The sequence below is a fragment of the Diabrotica undecimpunctata genome, chromosome 9 (genome assembly GCF_040954645.1).
Source record: "Diabrotica undecimpunctata isolate CICGRU chromosome 9, icDiaUnde3, whole genome shotgun sequence".
In the NCBI taxonomy this organism is placed as follows: Eukaryota; Metazoa; Arthropoda; class Insecta; order Coleoptera; family Chrysomelidae; genus Diabrotica; species Diabrotica undecimpunctata.
The window spans coordinates 62111006-62138684 of NC_092811.1; the positions used below are offsets into that span (position 1 = coordinate 62111006).

The 27679-nt window shown below is 34.6% G+C and overlaps 1 protein-coding gene across 1 annotated transcript; it reads right to left on the reverse strand.

Annotated features, from left to right (window-relative positions):
• Window positions 1-13778: 13778 nt before the first annotated feature.
• Window positions 13779-15408, reverse strand: LOC140449626 (uncharacterized). The gene is made up of 2 exons (XM_072542866.1): window positions 15148-15408; window positions 13779-14844 (listed from the first exon to the last, which is right to left on the reverse strand). Exons 1-2 carry the CDS (start codon window positions 15168-15170, stop codon window positions 14283-14285), a joined length of 585 nt encoding a protein of 194 aa, XP_072398967.1. The 5' UTR covers window positions 15171-15408; the 3' UTR covers window positions 13779-14282.
• Window positions 15409-27679: the final 12271 nt, after the last annotated feature.

Below are 27679 nucleotides of genomic sequence, written 5' to 3' on the forward strand. Positions count from 1 at the left end.
GCGAAACACATACACTGGGGCTCAAGACTCACAACAACAAAAGGTCGTAATCTTCTAAAAGCAATGACCGAAACCAACTATGATTGCCACACCAACAGAATCCCTACGTACTGGCCGAGTGACCCAAGAAAACTTCCAGATCTACTGGACTACTACATAGGAACAGGAGTGTCCAGAAACAACTGTCTAATAGAATCCATAGAATCTCTCATCGGATCATACACCGGCTATTATGAGCCTGAGTACCACAGTTATAAACAGCCCACCACCTCCTCGACTCACGTCAAAAAACACCAACTGGGCAGATTTTCAATCCTACCTAGAAGAAAACACCAATTTTAATCTGCGGATCAAATCTACACATGACATAGATACAGCAGCTCAATACTTCACCACACTTGTGAAAAAAGCGGCATGGCAATCTACACCACGAACTGAACGCATACCAACACATCCCACAAATATTCCTCTGCACATTCGCCAACTCATTGCTGAAAAACGTCGTGCAAGGAGAACTTGGCAAAGATCTAGAAAGAAAATAGACCTACATATATTCAATAGACTACGTAGGCAACTTGGAGTAGCCACCAATGCCGCAAACAACGAAACCTTCGAACATTACATTACAAATCTTACAGCAAATGACCAGACGTTATGGAAGGCGACTAAGAAGCTTAAGAAACCATACACAACTGTTCCTCCCATCCGTAAACCAAATGGCGAATGGGCCTGTTCCAACAAAGAAAAAGCGGACGTCTTTGCTGAACACCTTACAAACGTATTTCAAACAGAGTCAGCAGACCCTGATGAAGAAGTCGAAGAACTAATTAGCGCAGCATGTCAAATGTCCCTCCCAATTAAAAGTTTTACTCCTATAGAAGTCAGGCAAGAAATAAACAAACTCAACTCACGAAAGGCCCCAGGTTATGATTTAATCTCGGCACAAGTACTAAAACAACTTCCTCGCAAGACCATTACTTTGATCATCATCATCATTGGTGCTACAGCCATATAAAAGAGCCTCGACCTTCCCAAGTCTATTACGCCAGTCAGTTCTATCCATTGCCAACTGTTGCCAGTTTGCTGCGCCTATTTGTCTACCATCCTCATCTACACCATCCCTCCATCCGAGTTTTGGTCTACCCCTTTTTCTACTTCCCACAGGTTGTGACATAAGGATTCTTCTAGGAGGGTTGTTCTGCTGTGATCTTGCCAGATGTCCTGCCCATCTTAGTCTTCCTATTTTTATAAAGGATACTACGTCTTTACCACCAAATATATGTTTATATCTGTGATATATCTCGTAGTTGTACCTCCTTCTCCAAACACCATTTTCACAGATGCCACCAAATATTCTTCTCAGGATCCTTCGTTCAAATATAAGCAGGAGATTTTCATCTGCCTTGGAAATGGTCCATGCCTCCGACCCATATGTCAACACTGGTTGTATAAGGGTTTTGTATATGGTTATTTTTGTTTTTTGGCTTATGTTTCTGCTTCTCATATGTCTACTCAGTCCAAAATAGCATTTGTTTGCTAGGATTATTCTTCGCTTGATTTCTTCCGTCATGACGTTCTCCTTGGTGATCAGGGAGCCCAAGTATGTGAATTTGTCCACCACTTCAAAGGTAGAATTATCAACCGTGAATTGGTGGCCGATGTGTGTAATTAAAATATAAAAATATACAAGGTGTTTTTGGTTAATCAAATAACTGGTTTGGAAAAAAAAAACACTCGCTAAGTGTTTTAAATGCAGTATTAATCCACAAATTAGTTTTTGTTACTAACCATTAGTAAATCATATAACTTATTTTAAAATTCAACAAAAGTTTTTTTTTGTTAATTCAATTACAATAAAAATAATTGTGTTTTAGAATAGCTGACTTCATAAAAAAAAGTAAAGGTGAAAAATTTTTCTAAATACACACCATTGTATTGTACCATGGACAATTTTTTTTCACTAAAGGAAGCTATTTTTCATTTAAAAACAACCTACGAGTACTAAATTTCAAGTAAATACGTTTATTGGTTTTAAAGTTATTGTTGTTATTAACTAAAAGAATTTAATTTTTTTTAATTTTAACACCCTGTATCTCGAAAAGTAAATAAGTTTGACCCCTCATTAACTATATCGTTTTGTTCAATTTTTCGAGAAGTATCTACAGTCAAACGTTGTAAGTGTCATTTGGAAACACCCTGTATGTATGAAATATTAGATATTTAATAGAAAATATTAGATACTTACAATTTTGCCACAGACTGAACAGTAGATTTTTCCCATATCCATAGACAGCTCTTTATAAGGTTTAATCCAAGTTGAAGCACTGGTTGTTTTAGGCATTATAAAATCACAATCTTCCTTTTTGTTACGCACAACGAGTGTTTACGCTTTGAATATCAAAACAAAAATGATTTACAAATCTGAGCATCAAATTAGAAATGTTTAGGTACCTAATTCAATAAACTGGGAGATTTTGGAAAATCCCTAAATTAGGAACAAAACTATTAGCCGTTTACCTGCTGTTAAGATACAATAAATTGTAGATAGATTTGGGGATTAGATCATAAAATGCAAATGAGCGAACCCTTAGCGATTATCCAATAACTGAATGCCTCAGTGACCGAGACTTTCTAAGAATGTTGAGGGCTACTTAAATTGATCTTCTTTGAAATTGTAAATGTTTTGTACCTGTAGAGATTACGTATTTATATCATTTCTTGATTAAAATGACTACAAAAATTTTATACAAGAATTGAAATAAATTGGTATGTTTAAAAATTTTCAAATACAGTATAAAAATCTGAACTTTTATGCACTTTATGCAAACTTTTATACAAATATGCCAAAATATGAAATATTTGCATAAAATATGCACAATATGCAAAATATGCAATATGCATATTTGCCGAAGTCTAATTATAACTAATACCTGGCAGGAACAGTTGCAGAAGGGAAGTCTAATTCCCTTCCAGTGGTAGGAGTATAAGAAAAACTAGTAATTTAACCTAGTAAGGTATTCCCCAACCAGAGGTCTTATCTAGTCATCAGACTTAAACCGAATAGGCCTTCCGCAAGCAAGCAATTTGATTAAACCCAGCCTATGAGACATGTTCACCCCTAAAAATTACGTTCGGGTGTAACAATTCATTGGAGCGAGGTGTGTTAACTCGTGTATATACATGAGTCACCCCACCGCGCTCCAATGCTCTAGACCATCCCTTTCCCCCCTATAGCACTCTGATGCGCGATAGGGGCACAACTATCAGCCAAATGCTCTTCATGTGGAGGTCCTGGGTAATAGAACCCCAACATGGTTTCCTAACCGATTGCAAAGCTCAGAACAGCGCATTGTCGCTATGATCCTGTTATCATGATGTGGCTTATCCGCGAACTAAAATTGCTTACTTGGGCCTCAAGTCTCCGCTCTGAGCCTAGGCTCAGTTCGGCGACTTGGTGCTCAAGGGGTTGGGCCCTACGTGCCCGGGTTTTGGAGTTTTGTTAATTTTTTTGGTGGCTTGCGCCGGTTTTTGTTAGTATTTTTTAATTTTTTTGGTGGCCGAAGCCGGTTTTTTGTGTTTTTTATGATTTTTTTTGTAGGTGGCCCTGAAACAAAAAATCAGAATTAGTGTAAAGTCCATACTATAACATTGAAAATATATATATATATATATATATATATATATATATATATATATATATATATATATATATATATATATATATAACAATATAACAATATAGAATTTATCGTCTATAGGCAACTGGGCCCACTCTGTGCTTTGCGATAGTCTTTGGGTGTTTTGAGCTACGAACTGTCTTCTGTGTGCGTTGTTGTAATTTTTGAAGTGTTTTCTCTCTAGTGTTTTTTATTTTCTCTCTAGTGTTTTATTTTTTCTCTCTGGTATTATTTTCTCTCTAGTACTTTTTATTTTATTCTACTATTTGTTGTTTTGGTCTTTTGTGCTTCCATCTGTGGAAAGCGTCATACCTCATCATCTCTCTTAGTATGTGATTGGGGTGATTCTCTATATCTGCAAACTTTGTCCTGGCTTTTTCTTTCATCGTGTCTGTCACTCTGATTTGTTGCAATTCTCTGAAGAGGAATCTTTCTGCAACGTATCTTGGAACGTTGACTGCTTCTCTAAGGCTGTTGTTGTGTGCCGCTTGTATTTTCTTTTTTGATGTATTGCATACATGTCCCCAGGCGAGGGATGCATATGTCAGTATGGGCAGTATTATGCTATTTATTAGTCTTATCTTTGTTTTTATTCTGAGTTTACTTTTCCTCCCTGTTAGTCCTCTTACAGAAGCTCTTGCCATGTTTGCCTTTTGTACTGTGGCTTCTACGTGTTTGTTGAATGTTAATCCTTTATCCATAATTACTCCGAGGTATTTTGCTTCGCTTTTCCACTCAATGGGATTATCTTGCACAGTTACCTGTTCTTCTGGTTGCTGATGCCTCTTTTTGAAAAGTACAGCCTGTGTCTTATCGGAGTTTATTGCTATTTTCCATTTTAAACTCCATTCTTCTATGTCGTCTAGTGCTGTTTGGAGGTTATTTACCGCAATGTCTATGTTTCTGTGTTTGGCCGCAATCGCTGTGTCGTCGGCATAGAGGCTTAGTAGTGTACCTGGTGTTCTAGGTATGTCTGCTGTGTATATTGAGTACAGTAGGGGTGACAGTACCGCTCCCTGTGGCACTCCAGCCTCCGGGTTCCCGAGTTCGGATAGGACTTGTCCTATCTGGACTCTGAAACGTCGGTTGCTCAAGTACGACGAGATCAGCATTGTCATTGCTCCACTGTACCCGTATCTTCTCATTTTGTATATTAGTCCTTTATGCCAGACTCTGTCGAATGCTTTGCTTACGTCTAGGAAGGCTGCTCCTGTGTATTGTTTATCGTTGAATCCAGCTGCTATGTACTCTGTTAGTCTGAGCACTTGTAGCTCACTGGAGTGTTCTGATCTGAAGCCGAATTGGGCTTCAGGTATTATATCTAATCTGTCTGTTTCCGCTTGTAGTCTGCTGAGTATAATTCTCTCTACAATCTTGCTGATTGCAGGTAGTAAGCTTATTGGCCTGTAATTTTGCGGGAATGTGCTGTCTTTTCCGGGCTTTGGTAACATTATGACATTGGCCTCTTTCCATCTGTTCGGGAATTTCTTAAATCTTAGCATTGCATTTATGATGTTAGTTAAGTATACTATAGCTCTCGCTGGTAGATATTTTAGTGCCCTATTTGTGATTTGGTCAGGTCCGGGTGCTTTTTTCGGCGAGCTATATCAGTTCGTTTATCTCCTCTGGTGTTGTAGGAGGGATAATTTCGTTTGGATTATCAGGTCTTTCTCTTTGTCTTTCGACTTCTTCTATGAAGTCGATGTCTTCGTCTGGGTGGTAATTTAATGTACACTCTCTCTCGAGAGTACTCCTCATTACCTCTGCTTTTTCCTCTATGGTGTATACGATTCCATTTTCCCCGTGCAGTGGGGGGATTGGTTTTCTGTCGGTTCTCAAAATCCTCTGGAGTCTCCAGAGGTTTTGCATGTGTGGCCCTTGTTCTTCCATATCTCTTATGTGATTTTCCCAGCATTCACTACGGTGTTGTTGTAGTGCTGTTTTGACCTCTCTGTTTAGTCTGTTTGATCTGTTTTTGTCTGCCTGATTCCTTGTCCTTCTTGCTGTCTGCTTTGCTCTGTTCTTTTCCCTTATCAAGTCTTTTATTGCTTGTGGTATATCCTTAAATCTTCCAGAATGCATTTCTACTTCCTCTTCTGTAGTGCTGTTTCTGAGCGCTTGTTGGATGATGTTTTCCAACTCTAGGACTTTGTCTTCTATTTCTCGTGGGGTTTCTATCACTGGAACTATATTTATTCCAGTGCTCATGAGTCTCTTAAAGTTTGTCCATTTTGTTTTCTTTTTAATTCTTCTGATTGAGCTTTCTTCCTCCCACGTTCCTAGTTCTAATAGGATGGGATTGTGGTCGGTTGTGCCTTCGTTTAACATTTGTAATTCTGTTTGTAGTCCTAGATTTTTTGCTACTACTATATCTATGTGTGTGGGAAGTCCGTTTCCTGGATAGTGAGTAGGGTCTGTTGGGCCCATTGCCATAATGTCTTCATTATTTTCGATGTATGTATTTAATAGTCTTCCATTTCTGTTCGTAGCTCTGTCGTTCCAATTAGGGGATCTTGCGTTTAGGTCTCCTATTATTATTGAGGGTTCATTATTTAAGAACGTGTTCAGGTCGTCGTCGATCAGTAGATCTTGTGGTCTCACGTAGGCGGAGGTAATGTTGACTTCTCCTTGCCTCATTTGTATTCTTACTGTTGTTGCTTGCATAGTGTTTAGTTGCGGTGTTATTAATCTGATATGCTCTATGCCTTTTTTCACTAAGATTGCTGTGCCACCTGATCTTGCTGTGTTGTCGTTCCTATATATGTCGTATCCTGGGAATTTTATACTTATGTTGTTTGTAAGTTTTGTTTCTTGTATTGCAACGACATCCATTTCGTATCTATTGACCAGTTCGTCCAGTATATTCTGCTTGGTCCTTATGCCTCCTGGATTCCAGGAGCCTATCCTCAAGTATCCCCTATTTGCTTGCACTAGTTCAGTGCTAGCTTTATGTCTGCTATCGCCTCGTTGACTACTCTAGTTAGTAACTCTTTCACAGAGTTAACTAGGCCGTCTTGGTGTTGCCTTGAGATAAGGATGGTGTTTTCCTTTTCTTGTGCTTTTGCTGTCTGGGCGTATGATGGGCCGCCGGGAGTGATTTGTGGCCTTCTTTGCTCCGTTGCATTTTGTCTTTGTTGGGGCTGCTGTTGACGTCCCCATGTAGGGCATCTTGGGCATCCCCTGAAATTGGCTGGGTGTTGTCCTTGGCAATTTACACATTTTGCCTTTTGATCTTTGGGCAATTGGCAGCTTTTGCTGGAGTGTTACTACTTAGTTAAATTCTGTTAAAGAGTCCTAATGCATTTATCAGAAAAAAAAAATGTGCTTTCGAAAGAAAGTAAGGTTACATTGGAAATGCGGTCAGAATTATAGAATAAATATCACAATGAAAGTACTTACCCCAAGAGAATTTATAATATGAGTCTTATAATAAAATGAGTCTTATAATAATTTTTGCCTTCTTTTATAAATTTCAAAGAGGCAAAAAATAATCCCACTACAGAAAAGTTGTTTTGACAGAAAGTGGGAGACTGAATGAAGTTAGCACATATGTCATAGGATGTTGCTATAGATATCATGAAACTAGCTTGTCTGTCAACACGGAACAGAATAGTCTGCCGAACAAAAAGAGAGAGGGCGAATATTTATTCTACGGGACAGAAAGAGAGAGAAAATAAAGACAGAGGAAGAAAAGAAAAAACATAGGGCGCCAACTGCTTTTATAAATAAAAAATAGTAAACATTAAACTGAAGATAAAGAAATTAATAAATAAATAAACAAATTAAAATGAAATAATTATTAAAATATAAATTAATAAAGATGTGACGTTTATAACGTTACAATATTTAATACTTAACTTACTAAGATCAGCTCATGATTTAACTTGGTTTAGTAGACATCTTTTTATTGATTTGTTGGACATCTTTTCAATAGCTATTGTGCTGTTGATGAATTATTGGGGGTTGGTCGATAACTCTAGGTTATCTAATCTTAAAACTAGGGATTTCTCCGACTCCTGTTTTGGGACAGGCTATCGAAGACTTAAAACTAAATCGAAGTAAAAGTAACCATTGTCTTACATTGTTACGGAGGCTGCACGAACAGATAACTCTGAAGTTAACCAGAATGGTTCATTAATCGCCAGTGGTCCATATCAGATATCTTTTTAGTGGTCATAACTAAACATCATTTTTATATGTACTAATCTTAAGTATCTTAATTTATAGACATAATATAATATATACAAAACTAATATCTATAAGAATTATCATACGACATAAAAATAATGAATGAGGGAAAGGTTGAGAAAAGGAATTTAATAAAAGGGTCTGTTCCAGATATATTTAGCATTATGTTAGCTGTAATAAATGACTATACTCAATCAACTAAATATGATAATGTTAATTATATAAAAATGATAAGTGATATTAAAGGGTGTTAAGAGGAATATAATAAAAAAAGTGTCTGATTCAGATGTATTTATCAATATTGTAGTTGTAATAAATAAATTAAGTTTTAAAAATGAGTATATAAGTATATTCAATTAGCATCCATCTTAAAGTTAATCAAATCATCAAGGATAAATGTTAAAATAGGGTTGGCTTATTGAAATATTGCTTTGTGATATATCAAACCAACATCCATCTTAGGATCAATTAAATAATGCCCCCACGAAAGTGTATCATAAGACTCCGGAATGTGATGTATTTTATCATCATTGAAGTTTAGCGCAATCTTGCTTTGTGTTATGGTATAAACATGGTGCTTATCTGAGCAGATAAGATTTTGCGAGGCCATCTTTGCCGTTAAGGTATCCAAACACATGACGTAGTTCTCGAATGTAATTTTAGTGTTTACTACAGATTGCTTTACCCCCTTCACCTTCTTTTTCAGACCCTAATTTCGAATAATTGTATCAATCTCATCGTCCTCATACTCCTGATCTATCAACTTCTCCCTCATTTTTTTGATCTCAACATCTGTGATAGACAATTTTGTCGTGTATAATTTAGATCGGAGCCCTATGTAGTCAGTCATAATGCAACCATTATTCTCATCCTTCATCATACCCAACACCTTCTTTCCCCCCTTCTTCTTATTTATGGTATCCCCCTAACCTGGGGGATACCATAAATATTGTCATTAGGATAGTCTGAGGTATCAAAATATTGATGACAATCTTTTATCATAGCCGCATAGGGATCTTTTTCTTGTATATCTACGATTACACTATCGATATCTGTATAGCAGGTCGTAAAGTTTTAACCAAACCTTTCAGCCAAATACCCATAGTGAAAATCGTAGATCGTGGTTTTAGCCAAGTCCAAAGTACTCATTCCGACATATATTGGTTTATCTAACTATATTTCTGCTCGATGCATCACAACAGCTACCAAGTTGTCATTAAAGATAGTAGCATTCTTAAACAATGGGCTACTTATTCTAGATTCTGCTCCGTAGCGACCCTGCCATTCCGAAAGTAATTTAATATCAACGCGCTTGCGTACATTTTCTATAGTCTTACCTAACATGGCATTATTTATGAGCTTAAAAAGGTTCTTTTCAAACTCATTTTTCGCTACCTTTCGGAGATTTGTATTCAAGTCAATGTATGACTTTAACCATGGACTCTGTTTGAATTTCAGGACCCGGTGAATCTTTTTTAGTATCAATCCGTGTGCTAGCACTTGTTTTAAAGCCCTGGAAGATCTTTGTGACGATCGCGGATATGCTGGGGGTGTTCTAGATCAACCTCGAAAATGTACCCTTCAGAAGCATCGTCAGGTATGAATAGGACATCAATGTGGGCATCGACCCACTCGAAACCACCATATGGAAGATATTGAGACATAGCCCAACCGTACTGGTTATTAACATCAAAATACATCAGATAGGAGTCGGGCTTAGATGGATCGTAAGATGTCATACTTGAACGCGGCGCTTCGAGCACACTTGATTCAAACCGCCGCGAATACCTTGCTCCGCAAACAAAAATATATCTGGATCTGTTAAAAGTTCCAGTTCCTGTTTTGTACGTTTAAGCATTGCATCCCACGTAAAACCAGGAAGAGTAAAGTAATGAGCGGGCTCAAATGCCGATACGACAGCCCACGCAAAGCATGCCTCATCATCGTTTTTAACATTAATACATGCCTGTTTTCTTTTTATTTGAGGAGAAAGTTCGACGTATGAGGAGCCTAGTTGCGGTGTAAATTTGTCAATTTTGGGCTATCCAACAATTGCAGAATGTCATACACTTAAAATAAAACATAAAGTTGAACATAACACTACACTAAACAAGGACAAACAGTTTAAAATTATTTAAAATTGGTCGAAGCTACATTCTTGTCGGCAACAGGAGAGAGAATGGTATAAACGGAAATGTTAAGGTGACATGTGACATATGAGAGCTTGTATGGGCAGTCACAATCATGGAAATGTGATCTGCACATATTAAAATTCTATGTAAGTAAGCATTGACCAAAAGTCCAACTGACACTACTATAGGAAATCAACTGATGAAATATGACATATAGAATATTTTAATTTAACTAGATTGCATAATCCAGATCTCACACTTACACCTGTCTATAATAAATAGGTTGTTAGTTTGAGAGCAAATGAAGTGGACATAAAGTGTGAATGCAAGAAATAGACTAAACAATCTATTAGACAGTGTGTGGTTGACTACAATAAAATGGTCTACCAGGCACTATCAATACTGTAAAAGAGAGAAGAAATCTGACTATGAAATTAAAATACTAAAAATTAAAAACAAAATTGAAAGCAGTGTATAAATGGGGTATAATTCAAGTAGTTCAGTTAAACCCCCAGTCAATGGGAGAACTATAAAACTAATATGTAAAAGCGTTACTAAAGACCAGCTGACCAACAGTGGGAGATGTTGAAATATACAACTGTGGAGATGGTATATCTAAATTACGCAGAGGTATGGAGAGTGTAATTAACTATAGATCAATTGAACCTGAGCAAGCTAGTTTTGTAAATTGTTGAAGAATAAAATAGTAATGATTACTAGATAATAAGTGTTAACCAAAACTAGAAGAGTTTGGTCTTTTTAAATGTTCTGAAATTCTAGTAGATAGCTTTCTAATGGTTCTATCTACATAAGAGGCATCACAATCATCACACTTTAATTTATAACTACCACTTTTGTCAAGTGTGTTCATCCTGTCTTTGGTGTTGATTAAAAAGGAACCTAAAGTGTTGTGTGACTTGAAGGAAATTTTAATGTTTTCAATTGTAGAAGTAAAAAGTTTAGATATTTTATTGGATATGTTGCTAATATAAGTAAAAGAGAAATATCTGATGTTGTTTGAAGCATTAGGTTGAAGAAAACATTGTGATGAATATGCGAGCTTTTCTGCAATTTTGAGTTTAGCTCTATTTAGAAGCTTATGGATAATGTTGGGATCATAACCATTATTGAAAGCAATTTGCTTGAGAGTATTAAGTTCTAAATTAAAATTATCATTCGAAAGTGGAAATTTGAGTAACCTATGAATATAACTATTAAAAGCAGCCATTTTATGTTGGGTTGGATGATTAGATGTCTCAATGATCTGTTTGGGTGGGTTTTCTGTAAATATTGTACTCAAGAGAATCTTTATTACGAGATATAGTAATATCCAAGAAGTTCAGCTTATTGTCAGATTCTGGTTCCAATATAAAAGAGATATTAGGATGGAGGTTATTAAGATCATCCAAAATCTGTAAAGCGTCATCTTGGATTCCTTGTATGAGAGCTATACAATCATCAACATATCTTGACCAAAAAACTATTTTGCTGTTGTTGTTACCAAATTTCTGTTCTAAGCTGCCTAAAAAAATATCAGCTAGAAAAGGTGATAATGAAGATCCCATTGTTAAACCTGTTGGTTGTTTATATATTTTTTGATTAAATTGGAAGAAGTCCTGATCAAGACAGAATTTGAGCATAGTTAAGATAGCATCTTTGTCTTTTGCCAGTATGTTGCAATTGTTTAGAAGGTTGTGTACTAAAGGTAATGTTTCATCTCTTGGTACAGAAGTAAACAAATTGGAAACATCAAAAGAAACTAAATAAAAACTGTCTTCTATTTTAATGTTATTTAAACGTTCTATTAGATCTAAAGAATTTGTAATGGAGAACTTAGGTTTAAAATTAGTGATGGACTGAATTCTGTTATAAACAAACTATGACAATATAGAAACTGGAGTGTTATAAAAACTTACAACATTCCTTATGGGACAATTGTGTTTATGGATTTTAGGAAGTCCATATAACCTAGATGTTATAGGATTAGATACAGTTAACTTTCTGTTGTTATATTTAGTAGTAGTTGTTGCGTTCTGCACATACGATGACCTCAATATAACAATTGGGCTCATCCTGAAGGGGGAGAGAAGATATTCTGTTCAATCTAGAACTCGCTGGTTTCCTCCTTTCGGATTGGGTATGTATATTTAAATAAAAGAAAAGAAATGAAAGCCAGTGTATAAAACTCTATTTTAAAAAGAGGTGAAATTAAACATAAATATACATAACCCAATATACAATTATAACTAAAGAAGGATATAAACTTAAATATTAGTTAATATGAAACAACACCAAAAAGATAACCATTTACAAACCAAAACAAAGATGTCGATGAATAGGTTTTAAGAACACATTAACAACAAAGAAATTTAAGATTTCGATTGCTATGGTTCAGTATGATTAGAAATAAAGCATAAATTGATATTAAACGTTAACGACTAAAAAATATGCGCACAAATAATATATTTAATCCGTGGTAAAATGAACAAACCTTGTTAATAAAGTTAGACAAAATGCAATCAAACATAACATATAAGAATTATATTAAACTCAATTCAAAGTATATATACAAATAAATAAACTCAATTCAAAGTATAATCGGGAATGACAAAATACAAAAAAATAAGCTATCACAAATCGTCTTCAGCGACGCACAGAAACCACACAAAATTCCATTCTAAATTCCAGATTTTTTTATCTTTTTTCGTGATTCTGTAAGGCAAAGGCATCCATTCTTCTGTATGCCTGATTTTAAAGAGAATTCCGTGTTCATTATACTGAAGTGCTCTAATGTTTGTTACAGTAGGATCACCTGACGATCTACCAGGACGGATGGAACTAATGTATTGAACTTCTTGAAAGTTTTTGAAATATGTATGATCCAAGTACTCCACCACGTAGGGTTTCGGATTTATACGAGCAGTTTGACAAATATTGACATAGTCTGCTGGGACATTTATGACTCGGTTTTTTAGTTTTCGCTCGATTGTGGAGTGCATTGAATCGCACCCCATTTGCGTATGCCCTTTTTCTAAAAATTTTTGCTCAATTGTAATCCCATGCTTTTGTGCAAAGTTGAAAAGTGCATTGGCAAGAATTGCATTTCTGTTTTGTCCAGTGCAACCATCACTGTACAAAATGACTTTACTAGTAGAGTTTTTTTGGGGTATAATATTAGTCTCTAAAAACTTGTAAATGATGGTAGCAAATGTGTTGGCAGTTAGTCCAGCATGACCCTCATGCCAGAGGAAACAATATCCATCCAAGGATTTAATGTCCATAATTGTAAAATTATGGACTATTAATTTTGTTTTATAATATAGAGCGCTGACATTAGATTTTGGACTCAGTAGAACTGATTGCAAATCCATTGAAAAAACTTTTACATCTTCTTTTGTTTTGTCAACCTCTTTTTCCTTTCGTGCCTCCTCCTTTTTCTTCTGATGTTCTTGATAGGTAGCTTCGTCAATATTACCAGTCTTGTAACCCACACACGTATCACATTCGTCCTTTTTAGGTGAAAAAAGTGCTAAATTAAAATCTTCGAAACTGTTATTAAATGCTGCAATAGATAGCGGTTGTGAATCGTTTTTTGTACACCAGTCATTCTTATAAAACCGGTATAATTCCATTTTTGTTTGCCAAGATCTTTCAAGGTATAATTTCTTTGTGCTCTTTCGACAATAATGTGACTCTAGTTTTGGAAGAACTGTAAAGAAATTGCACAAATTTTCTTTTTGTTTGTCGATTTTCGCTTTTCTAGGAATACCTATTTGGGAGGAATTATTATCACGCGTATCATTAAGGTCATCATCCACCAAATCATTTGCAGTGTGTTGTGATTTATTTTTTTCAATCAACCAATGTGCAACAGTTCTTGGTGCAACTGAAAGAGTATTGCAAAACATTGTTTTGCACACTCTTATCTTGGATGTTGTTTGAAGAAAATATATATAGGAAAATTCCCTTCTTGACTCGTTCTCTTTTTTTCGATCTCTAGCTCTTGAAGTACTTTTCTTTTCAACCAGCGTCCTTAGAAACAATTGTTTTTCGTTCCACAAAAAATTCCAAAATCTTGTAAAAATTTCTGTTCTTTGATCTTCTGTTATCTCATTGCACTTCATTACTGATTTCCCATTATTCATTACTGATTTACCACTGCATTTGCATCTCGGTCCTATAGCTTTTGCTTTTTTTTAATATCATAATTCCATTTTTCTTCTTGCTTTTGTTTTCCAAAATATTCCTTTCCTTCTTGTCTCAAAATCCTATTTTTATTTTTCTTTCATTCCTTTTGATCTACATGACGTCTCTTTCTGCGTGTCCGTGAAGGGGTTTGCATTGGAGTGTTATTTTGTAGCTCTTCTAGTACTTCATTTTCACTTGAACTTGTTTCATTTTCACTGGGTTCATAAGATTTATCTGAACGACTAGAAGAAGCTTCAATAACTTCTTCTTCCAAAATGGAGGTTGGCACTTCTTCACCATGAATTGATTCTGGAACGAAATTCTGACGATCTTCTGATTCAATGTTGATTTCATCTTCAGGAAAATTTGAGGAAATAAAATTCAGGTTAGCAACTTTTTCTTCAGCTAGGGTGAGTAAATCATCATCAGTAATTAAATTGTCGTCAGCTAATAAGTGGTGATTAGATGCTGAGGAGCTTGCTAGATTAGTACTATCAGTTAAGAGTGTAGATAAATCCTTATCTTGATCAAAAGTATCACAAAATGTTAACAAATCTCTTGTTACATCGCTTTCGGCATCGCTTTGTCTGTTGGGCTTTTCCTGGATGTTTTGCTTAGCCAATAAAAGCATTTTCATCGCACGGGATTGCGGATTCATTCTGAAATATACAGCGTTAATTAGAAAGTATACTTTTATGTACCTAGCTAAGCAAAAATTCAGAATGTTATTATAGGGAAAAAAATATTAAAGGTAGGTACCTATGTGGTTTATCATCGAAACTATAATGGCCTATCTCCTATCCAAACTAAGTAAATATAAAATGAAAATTGCCTAACTCCAACACGATATTTTAACATCAGATTTACCCAAGAACGCACAAAAATTAAATACTAAATTTATATTCTCTAGACAATTTGAACGTCAAAGGTAATTAAAGCATTAAAAAATTATTGATACTTACCTCAGATATTGTTTTATGCACATAAAATTAAGAACAACAACGTTTCACCTGTTATTACCATTACACACTGGGAGTTAGGCCAACTGCGTATTGTTGAAAATCAAGCCGGAGATAGGCGAGTTTCGACTGGTATTTTGTCGCGGCATTTTTGACATTTCGGTTGTTAGGCGTATTTAAGTCGACGCGGTTAATTTTTATGAACCCAACCAACCTAAAATGTTAATTTGAGCTAAAAGTGGAGTTAGGCCATTTGCATCTTAAGCCGACGTTTTTTTTTATTAATAAAAGTGGTAAGTGGATTTTTTTCTAAAACTACAAAATTATTATCTGAAAGGAAAGATTTTACTTTCTCTATGTATTGAATTTGTTCTAAGATTACAACACAATTTCCCTTATGAGCCTTGCTGCGTACTAGAGAATCTCTATCGATTTTTAGTTTAATTGATTTTGGCAAATCCTTTTGTTTTTTTAAAGAATGGTGATTTCTAGAAAAATTACGTTTGTACTTACATTATTGTTGTTGAAGTAAGCTAATGCAAGAATTTCTCAAATATTGTTTAATATCAGCATTGTTTGTCATACCTTCTATTAGAGTATGCAGCTCCACTGCAAATCCTCCCAGCACCGAGTCATTTAACCTAAAATTCTGACAAGAAAACTTAAGGCCTAATCCTAAAAAATACAATTCATCCTATGAAAAGTTGGTGTTACTTAGATTTAAGACTCTAAGATGAAATTGGTGATCTGAATACTTATGCATAAGTGTTGAGTTACTTCTTTGTTGTTTTTGCAAAATCAAACGGTTTAATTTGTTAGTAAGACTTCTCTTCTTGGTGGATTGTAAGCGGGAGACCTCATCTTCTATGTTGTTAAAGAAGTCGTTGACAAGAAACCAAGGATGTTGTTGCAAAATTTGGTCATAAGTAATTTTAAGATTGACATTAATATGATGAAGTTTGATATAGTGCTTCTTAAGTTCTCTTTTCAGGATCTTTTTCTCCAAAATCTGTTTTTCCTTGTCAGGTACATTTGTTGATGTTTTAACCTTAGCAAAAGTAGGAGTGACTTGATGTGAAATACACTGCCTAACGAACCAAATGTTCAAGAATATAATCATTCTCTTGTAGGATAGTCTTCTGTAAGTATCAACCAAGATCTTCTGGAAGGTAGCGGGACCGTTCTTCAATCCGAAAGGCATCACCGTGAACTCGAACGCTTAACCATCGGGTAGGCTGAAGGCTGTCTTCGGCTTGGATTCCTCGTCGAGCGGTATCTGCCAGAAACCGCTTTTCAGGTCGAGGATTGAGTAGATTGTGGCTGTGCCTAGTTCTTTGATGCTATCGTGGATCGGTGGCATGTTGGATACTTCGTCCACGGTGATACTGTTGATTTTTTTTTTGTAATCAACACAGAATCTCGGCGTACCATCCTTCTTGGTCACGATGACGACGGGGCTGTTGTAGGGGCTTTTGCTGGGTCGAATTACTCCGGCGGATATCATTTCTTGGACCTCTTGAAACATTATCCGCTTCTTCTCCTGGGAGTATTTGTATGGCCTGACGTTCACTGGTCTGTCGTCGGTCAGGTCGATCCTCATGGTCACGGCTTTCGTTGTCGGCCGGCGGATTCTATCGTCGAAGACGTCGCTGTATAGTCGTGGATCGTCTTGTGGATAGTGTGGAAGGCAAATTCCGGAGCTTGATCCGGTTGTAGCTTCGGTGTCAAGATGAGACGAGGTAGGTTAATGTTCCATCGAGTTCAGCTGGGGCACTACTACGACTGAGGTCCTTAGTTAAGTGTGCCCCGGTTGTCGTTTCCCTGGTTCTGGTCCTGGGCACGTGGTCTGGGTACAGGGCGGCTCTGCTGACGATTGTTTGGTCCTCGGTACGCCAATCGTCGATCGTCTCTAAGGTTCTATGGCGTTGTTGGCTACGAGGTTGGTTGTCGGATCTCGAGTTGTTGTTTTGACTGGGTGGACTTGATGCGGTGGCAGCTAAACGGTGATCAAGTTCCAGTTCGTCTGCGGCTCGTCGGAGCTCTTCCTCGGTCCTCGGGGTCGCTCTTAGCATGTGCTTACGGATCTCTAGTTTTAGTTGGTCTACGATGATTCGGCATCGTTTCTCCTCCGACACTTCTGGGGCTACTCTTCTGAAAAGGGCCATTTTCTTCGTGATAAACTCTGCTGTGGACTCCTTTCTCTGCCACTTGCCGTAGAGTTTTGCTAACAGTTTGGTTATCTGGGAAGAATGACTAAAGTGGTCAATCAGACGAGCAAAGAACGTACCGTGATCTTTAGTAACATTAGAATGTCCATGATCTGTTTTGTTTTTTGTTGTAATTTTGGATGCTCAAAAGTCTGTTTCCATTTTTGCCTCATCGTCAAATTTTATTTCCAAATCTGTGTTATCTTCCTGGATTGGTTGTGAGTTTTTCGTACCTGACAAAATATTAAATTAAATAAAAATGTATCCATAATATATTTAAAAAAATTATAGACAATACATCTTTCCATATCCTCAACAGTAAATTATTTTTAACATCCAAATCAGGCATCATGCAAATGTAGATTTAATTAATGGATATTTTTAAATATAAATGTGCAACAAAGAGAAGTATAAAGACAAAAAGCTTAAGACTCTAAATTATTAAAAATATTATTTTATTATTAAATTTCTTACCCGAATAATTATGTTCCATGTGAGGATGCATGTCAGTAACAAGTTTTCTGCCAAGAAGGTGAATATGTTTACAGATAATCCATTTTATTGATGAATCAATGCAAGAACAAGAGTATTTATGCAAACACACATTACATTCCTGACAGGTTAACTGGCATGTGCAATCTCCGTTTACCTCTTTTATGTGGTAGATTTCTTGACTTTTTGAAGACAACACTTCCCATCCATATTCGGATTGAATCACATGGTCAGGATTTAAATTAAGGCTTGTTTTGTGTCTTTGGCGAATATCTCTTAATTTGCTTGTAATTTTGCCTTTATTTAAAACAACTATTCTATCAAATAAGTTATCTCTTATGAACTTCATTATTGCCCATACAGCTTTATCCAACCTTTTTACACGCTTACCATCAATATATATATATATATATATATATATATATATATATATATATATATATATGCTTTAAAGTATGATGCATTCTTTCTAGATGCATATTGGTGTTGATACCAGACCTTTATCTAAAGCAAGAAGCCCAAGACTTACACTTATTTCTATAATAATTTATAAAATACTCCCCAAATTCTTGTGTATCTAAATCTAATAATGAACTACAAAATTCATCTATCATTTTAGAAAATGCAGCTACATCTCTTTCCTCCATAATGGTCCTCAAAAACTTATAGACTTCAATCTAAAAAAATACATATACATAATAATTTTAATTTTTGTACATAAATCGTAACTTGATAAACATACCTGTTTATCCCTGATTCTAATTTTGACTAGATTCTTACGCCATGCTTGGTTAATATGCCAGAAACAATAAAGTCTGTAAAAAATAATTGTACTCATATTATTAGATAAAACAAATTAAAGTTCAAATATTACCTCATAACTGGTTTTCCCAATATGTCAACCCAGACATTGTAAAAAGACTCGGCAATATCTGTCATGAAGACATGTGGAGTAATAACATTAGAATACATTCTTATATGGGAAAAAATACTTTTAATACTTCCCTGTCCACCCTGTTTGAAATTAAAAAAGCACATGGAAACCCTTGACGCATGTCATCAATTATCATTAATGTGGTTAACTGTAAGTCAAAAAGTATTCATGCCATGTGTACTATCAAGGCATATGCAGTCAGAACCAAATTTCTTTAATATCTCACACTGAGCCTGATTCATTATAATTTAGATAAAATCATCTTTTCTCAGTTCACAGTGTTCCTCAACAACTGTATCCTGAGGTTTGTAAAAAAAGTACACACATATTATCTTCTTGCTTCATTTCATCTACCCATGCCTCCACACTTGTAGAATCATTTTGATGTCTTACAGCATCCGAACATAAATTATAAGACTTCTCAAATTTATTTAAGACCTTCCTTGTTAGCAGGTGTAATCTATCCAATTTTGAATCACACACTGAATCTCGAACTTGATCCAAAATATCACTGAAAGGTACTCTTGAAGCAATTTTTTCAGCACACATTTTTCTTTCTAAAGGACTTAGTATATATGACCTAAATCATTGCTATGTCCTATGTGACTTTTTGTAAATTTGCACGTACATTTTCCGCTTTCAGTGATTTGAAGAATCATTGCTGCAGGGCAAAAACTATTAATTTTATTAGTACCTTGGGTTTTCAAATATCGAGTACGATTTTGAACTAAAGGACTATAGTATCCAGACCTATTACATACATATTTGATATATTTTCTTGATGATAAAGATCGGCTTCAAAGTGTAATAAATCTAGAATCAGTTTCATTTTCTATACTATATTTCGAATTCTTCAAAAGTGTTAAAGTTTCCTGTTTAACATCAACGTCATGTTTACCCTTAAAATGAATGATAATATCTTTTTCAAATGAACACTTAAAATTACATATTGGACATTTTTGCTGTTTTTGTTTCAATGTTTAATTTTTACTTTCTGAGAACGATTTTAAATGGTGAGTAAACATGTTTTTTTTTTGAAAAATTTTTACCACATTTGCAAGTGTAGGAATACAGATGTTGTGCCTTATATTTTAATTGCAACAGTTTGGGATCATTTTCATGCCTGTAAGTCAAAGGAAAAAGAATTATAGGTATTTAATTGTGATAGTTCTGGTATATCTACTTACCGCTTTATTTTATGTAACAAACTGAAATTTTAAACTAAATTCTTAACTTTACTTTAACAATAAATTTGTTTATTAAAATTAAACTTTAACAATAAATTTTAATTACAATAATTACAAAACACAAAAACGAATTAAATCATATATCAGAACCTTATCTAGGAATAAATCCTATAAACAACAAACCTCTGACAGGCATAACCTAATAAAATATTTGACATTACATGCATGCGCGAGCATCGAAGACTAATTGTAACAAGGTATGAATAGACGCTTGTGTCGGCGAGGTACAGAACGCGCACCGACGCTGCGCAACTGGCCTCGCGGGCTATCGCACGTACGAGCGAACGGCTCGCTGCTGTGGCAGGGTTGCCATATGAAATTTCAGAATCTCCCTAGACGGGAGCTTCAAATTCCCCTAGAAATCCCTAACTCAGTTCCCAAGAAACAATTTGACCTTGGATAGAATTCTATCAATGAATAGAATTAAAAAAGAAGAAATTGTCAGCTGTCAATTTAATTTATAACCACAATGTTGAATGTTTTCGTGGCAATATTTATAAAATATCAGGGAAAAATAAATAATGACAATAATGATACATAATGGAACAAAAATATATTTAATAAAAACAGAAAACATTACAAAATCACTACTAAATACTAACCTAACCTAAAAATTTAAAAGGTAATTCTGAATTCTGAGTCATTATTTACATAAACAAAGCAACTAAGATTCTTAAAAACATAATTGTAAATAATACAATTGAGAACGGAATGTAATATAATGTAACATAATTACAACTTACAACATATTTGCATAAATATGGTAATATAAAACAAATAATAATGATCAAATACCTAGTTGACAACAAATTAATAATTAAAAAAAATCCACAAGGAAAATAATTCCTGCAGCTGGCTTTATACCACGTATCACAAAAAGAGGTCAATCTTTGTATATGGGTATATTTTATAAAAACCCTTAAAAGGGCTACATTAAAAACACGAACGTTTTCGGAACAACAGTTCCATCATCAGGTTAAAATACCTAAAATAAGTATAAACCATTTAATTAAAGCAAACGTGGTTTAAAATTTTGACTAAGGTTAAAAAAGCAAAATGGTTATACTTACAGGTTACCATGCCTGAGCCACCAAAATATTTTGGTAAAAACCCTTTAAAATATATTATGTTACCAAAGATTATACATGATGTTGATAATATTATTTGATGTTTAATATTTTAATTAAATTTTACTTCAGGTAACATACACCCATGCTTTAAGTGAGTTCCAGTGTCCTAGAGTAAACCTCTTCAAACGGACTTCAGCTGGTAACTGATTGACAAGATACCCATGAACGGTGTCAAAAACAAAATGTCAATGTACCATGAAACAATATTAGTTAAACATAGCATTACTACAGCCAAAAGATTCAAAACTTTGATGATGTTAAAATGATAACAGCAATCCAGGTGTTGGGATTTAAAAATTGTTTTAATTATTTAATATTGGATATAAAAGATGTAAAATTACTGATGTTGTTAAAGGTCATGTTTAAGAGAATGACGTATGCATTAGGCAGCTTATGTTACTCTTTGTCGTATAGAGTGTGGTCTAAAAAGTGTAATTTGTGACAAATTAGCTTAAATATATGGAATTGTCCTTTTATGTTGCTCACATCTAGGACAAGGAAAATTGAATAGTATATATTTGTAGCTAATGTAAGACTTCGTATTTAAATGAAATTGTTTAATACTGCTCGTATGGTAAAAAAGTTTAATATAAGGGAGTCCAATAGATTGAGAAAAGGGATTAAAAATCTTCCGGCTGAAGGAATTAAAGTTATAACATATAGAATTAATTTAAAATTGAAAAGGCTGAGCTCCTCAGAGACTTGATAAGAATAAAAGTAAAGGAAATGACTAGAGAATAAAGGAGAGGGGGTTAAAGGAAAATAAATGAGTTAATGAACAAATTAGAGATAATAGAGGTCCTTCGTGCTTAAAGCATCTAGCACACTGAACAAAATATATTTTGGTTGTATTAAATTCGGTACATAAAAGCCTGAAATTTTATTTGTGAGTGTGGTGTACTAAGTTGTTGACTAAGAGAGGGGAGCAATGGTTGATTAAGGGTTTTGGTAAAGTGGGAAATAGTGAATTCTGATGAATTGTTGGGTTATGTTTAAATGGTTACTGAGTTTAGAACTAATGGTTGGATGGTAGATATATGAAATGACAGAGAACTAGCAAACGAAAAAAGAATGGACAGGAATATGATGTAAACGTGAAGATTGTAAAAATGATGAAATAGTGAGGTATGATAGATATGGTAGGTTATGAAATTAACAATAGGGGCGGAAAAATTTGGAGGGAGGGTTGTGACAATAGTGTAAAGAGAATGGTTGTTTGAAAGCAACAATTGTTGAAAAGGATTAAGGTGTTGACGTTTATAGAGGAAGGTCAGATAAAGAAGATGAGGCGAATTTGAGAAGTGTGGGTTATGAGAAGAGTTGTCGGTGTAAGGGTTGAAAGTCACGGTTGAAAGATACATGGCGATTAACGCAGTTGGGGCTTCTTTGCGTTTCTTTGACTATTTCCAAGTCTTCATATAGATCTAATTTTAGAAAATTTTTTTGAGGTATATTATGTAACAAAGAGACGTCTTCTGGTATGTTGAGGGTATGTTTATGTTGTGCAAGATGTTGTGAGAAGATGGAAGTGTTCTCTTTTTTAGTGTGTTTTAGGGAACAGGAAGTTACTGATCTACAGGTTCTACCTATATATGTAGCATCACAATCAGAGCACTGTAATTTGTAAACACCACTACGATCCATGTAGTTGATGCGATCTTTTGAATTGGTTAAACATTGTCCTAGATTGTTCAGGACTTTAAAAGAAATGTGGGTATTCTCAACAGATCTTTTTAGAATATATCTGATATCTCCAGAAAGACGTTCTTGAAGATATGGTAAGGAAGCATAATAAGGTTTAATGGTCAAGTCTCTGGGGAACACAGCCTCTCTCAATAGTTTGAGTTGTCTCTTATGAATAAGTTTGTTAATGAGGTTGGGGTCATACCCATTGTTGGATGCTATTTGCTTTAGAATATTGAGTTCTGTCTGGTAGTTGGATTGTGATAGTGGAATTGTTTCTAGGCGGTGAATATAACTATGGAAGGCTGCATATTTATGTAACATTGGGTGGTTGGAAGATAAAGGTATGATATGGTCGGTTTGTGTGGGTTTCCTATAGATACTGAAATCGAAATGGTCGTTTAATCTGGTAATAGTAAGGTCGAGAAAATTAATAGATTGAGACGACTCTAGTTCCATAGGGAACTTTATGTTTGGGTGGATTTGATTTATTTTAGAGATCAAATATTTTGGTGGCTCAGTCATGGTAACCTGTAAGTATAACCATTTTGCTTTTTTAACCTTAGTCAAAATTTTAAACCACGTTTGCTTTAATTAAATGGTTTATACTTATTTTAGGTATTTTAACCTGATGATGGAACTGTTGTTCCGAAAACGTTCGTGTTTTTAATGTAGCCCTTTTAAGGGTTTTTATAAAATATACCCATATACAAAGATTAACCTCTTTTTCTTTTTTTTTTAATTAATAATTGTATCTAGTGACTACTCACTACTACTTTTTTCATATATGGATTTATTCATTTTGTTAGTTAGGTTATCAATCTTAAAATTAAAACAGGTTTTCGTGTTCAATAACTGGAGGTGTGCATAATTCCCTGTAAGCTTGTAGTTGATAATCGATTTCTAATTCTAGTTTTATTCAGGTTTACCTGTGAAAACACTCGCTCAACTGTTGAACTTGAATTTGGTAAACAAAAAAGATTGAAAACAAAATTGCATAAAGTGGAAAACATTGGTGAATCATCACCTAATTTCAAGTTTGCTATTTTTTGCAAGAATGTATTTATATCTAAGTTTCTAAAATCAACTAAATCGCTGTTTTTTAACAAACGCCACTCTTGGTCAAGTTTATGAAGTTGATCGGGAGGAACTAAATTTGGAAAATTTGTTGCCAAGGGAGCAATCGTGTTATGTTTTTTTGAAAGAACTTCTGATGGTGATATTATTGTTAGTTTTTGCAACATTTGAATGGATGTATTTCTAGGGTCAAACCGAGGGTCAATTTGACAACAACCTTCAATAAAAAAATTCAAACAGTGTTTACGGAATTTCAATAATTCTATATCCGTTAAACCATGAACATTGTTTGCTATGGCAGCAGAAATTTTAGCACCCAAATACATGTCTTCAATGGCAACGAAATTGTGCGGATTTTTATGTTCGATATCTTCTAAGGGAGTTTTTAATAAATAATCTTGCTTAAGGAAACAGTCTAGTATAGTTCGGTAACACACCTTCAACTCTTGTATATAACATATGTATTTTAATTGATTCTGATTGCATTTCTAAAGTTAAATTGATAAAATATGGTAATATAAAATCTAAAAATTCATAATACAGTTTTACTATAGGATTTTTTAATTGAATTATAATTTTTTCAGCTGAAGTAACTTTTTGGTTAAAGTGGAAACTGTGTGAACTCAACTTGCCGTTTGTAACTATGCTGAAAATATGTATAAATATCCCTAGCAAGAATCTCTATTTCTTGAGGCAGTGTCTTACAGGCATAATTGGCACATAAGCTAAATGAGTGACATGTACATTTCATTAAAAACAAACGGGGATTATGATCTTTTAGTTTTGTAGACAAAGAATTATGCACACCCATCATAACGCTGGCACCATCAGTCGCCAGACCAATTAAGTTCTTTTTCCAATCGATATTATACTTTTCAAAAAAAGATGTTATTGATATATACACTGTGTGTCAGCCAAATGGAATAAATAAGTAAATGAGGGAGGGTTTGAAAAAACGGTCGAACATGTCGATTAGTATTTATAGTTGCACATTTTTTTCCATAACAACTTTTTATACGGGGTGTATCAGATAACGGTGGCCAATAGCAACTTGCTTATTTTAAATAGAACACCCTGTATATTAATTAATTTTTAGATTTCTCAGATCATTTTAGACATATTTTGAATAATATAATGTCCTATACCTATCTTTGACTATTTCGAAAGTATTAAGTAAAATGCACAAATTCACATTTAGAAAAGAAAATTATCTATTGGCCTTCTAAATACAAATCTATACAATAATGTCAATATAGTAGATGTTCAAAATGCTCCTCATGTAGTAAATCGATATTTCTTCTAACGTTACTCAACATCTCAGATGTGATCAATCTAATCGCAAGCATTATTCGTCTTCGTAAGTCAGCTAAATCAATGGGTTTAGTTTTGTTTACCATACTTTTCACATATTCCCATAAAAAAGTCTAATGGCGTCAAATCGGGGGATTGTTGTGGCCATTCCATCGATCCTCACCTCCTTATCCACTGATTTGAAAATATTTGGCTAAGGTACTGCCTCAGCCAAATATTTTCCTTGCCTTTTTTTAAGGTAAATCGAGTAGACAGCACCTTTTCAGCCTCAATTTGGGTACAAAAAGTCTCAATAGATTTCCGGTTGCGGCGCCAGTCATTTACAGTACTCTTACCGACGTTAAATTCTCTGCAAATACTTTGGACCGATTCTCCTTTGTCTAGACGTTCTAGGATACTGAGTTTTTGTTCCATTGTTACAAACGTATGTTTACGTTTTTCACTCATTTTAGAAAACATTTTTCTCAAAGCAAACACGCACACGCACAACTTACACTTGCAATACCAATGCTCACAAATGTTCACTACGAAAACAGTCGTATACTGCACTAAACAGCAAATACAGACACACACGAATGCATCTGCAGATCAAATGAAACTGTACGCTATGGCAAAACCGTTTGTCACAGGTTAGGTGCGACCGACCAATTACAAGTTCACCCGTAAACTAAACTGACACACTGAAAATAGTTTACTTCGACGGCCGGAAACTGAACATTCAAGATAGATCCTGTCGAAGGTCATTCGCCCGCAGCGCGCGAACGGATATGACTCACCCTCTTAAGACCGGCCGGACCATCCGGCGGCCGATCCAACCGAGGCCGAACTAGAGGGAGTCTACTGTATCTACAAGGTAATAAAACTGTTAAATTTACTTCTAAGCAAAAAACACAAACTTAACAACAACCAACAAGTATCTTATGTATTGCTTTTAGCAAAAAATTGTAAATAAATTGTATTAAAATTATAAAAAGTAAAATCAAGTACAAAGGCAAATAAGTCTAGGCACGCACAGAAACCTGAAAATACTGTCTTCAACTAAACTCTGGGTGATTTGTGATTTGGGTGATTCTTCAAATAACTTCTGTTATAAGAAATTCACATTTATCAGGTTGAAGTTTGAGATTATGTTCTATTAGTTTTTCAAAAACTTTTCTGAGATTTTGAATTGATTCCTCTAATGTAGGTGCATAAATGATTACATCATCTAGATAGACTAGGGCTTTTATTCCGACCAAACCAGCCAGTACTATATTCATTAAACGTTGAAATAAAGGAGAAGCTTTTGAAGACCGAAAAGCATTCTTTTAAATTCAAAATGACCGAAAGGCACAGTAAAAGCTGTTTTATGTTGGTCTTCTTTACTCATAGGTACTTGATGATACCCTGAAGCAAGATCTAATGTAGAAAAATATTTTGAGTTACCTAATTGATCTAAGATTTTTTCAATATTAGGTAGAGGATAATGATCAGTTATCGTACAGTCATTAAGTTTTCTAAAATCGACGACCAAACGATATTTTCTTGTCCCAGAAGCATCTAACTTCTTAGGAACTATCCAAACAGGAGCAGAGTAAGGAGAACTAGAGTTTTGGATAATATCTTGTTCAAAGAGTTTGTCAATTTGTTTTTTGACTTCTTCTTCATAACATTTAGGATAACGATAAGTTTTAGCAGCAATAGGATGATTTGAAGAAGTAGGGATTTTGTGTTCAATTGTATTAGTATAAGTTAATTCATCTCCTGGAAGATGGAAAATATCAGAAAATTCGTGACAAAGATTTAATAAAAGATTTTGTTCTTCCTCATTTAAGAGCGTAGGCGCAAAATTTCGGACCAATGCTTTTTAAATGCATTCTTTTTTTTTTCGAATCCTGAGAAAACTAATTAATATTTTTGAAAAATTTAAACGCAGAATGAAAGAATACATTATTACCGAGGGCCTAAAGTCCCTGAAAACTTCTATAATGTTTATTTTAATAAGTTACAGGGGTGAAAAAAAAAATTTAGTGTGATTTTTAATTTCAAATATCTCATTCACAGAAACTTTTTGTTTATTCTAACGGACTTTCCACCCTCGGTAATAATGTTATCTTTCATTCTGCGTTTAAATTTTTCAAAAATATTTGTTAGTTTTCTCAGGATTCGAAAAAAATGCATTTAAAAAGCATTGGTCCGAAATTTGGCGCCTACGTTCTTAAATGTTCCGTTCTTAAATTTTCTTCCAGAAGGTTACTTCTTTTTGTATTAGTTCCTACTTTTATTTGAAAAAGTTTAGAGTTTTGAGGAACTAGATTGGCTGGCTTATCTTCAACCAACTCAAAGGTTTCGATTTCAATGCATGGTACCTGAATTATCTTTCTTCCTCAGAAATATTTAGAATTGGAATTTTAATCATGTTATCAACTTTTGTGGTGATAACATCTGGAATAAAAACATTTTCTTGAATTTCTC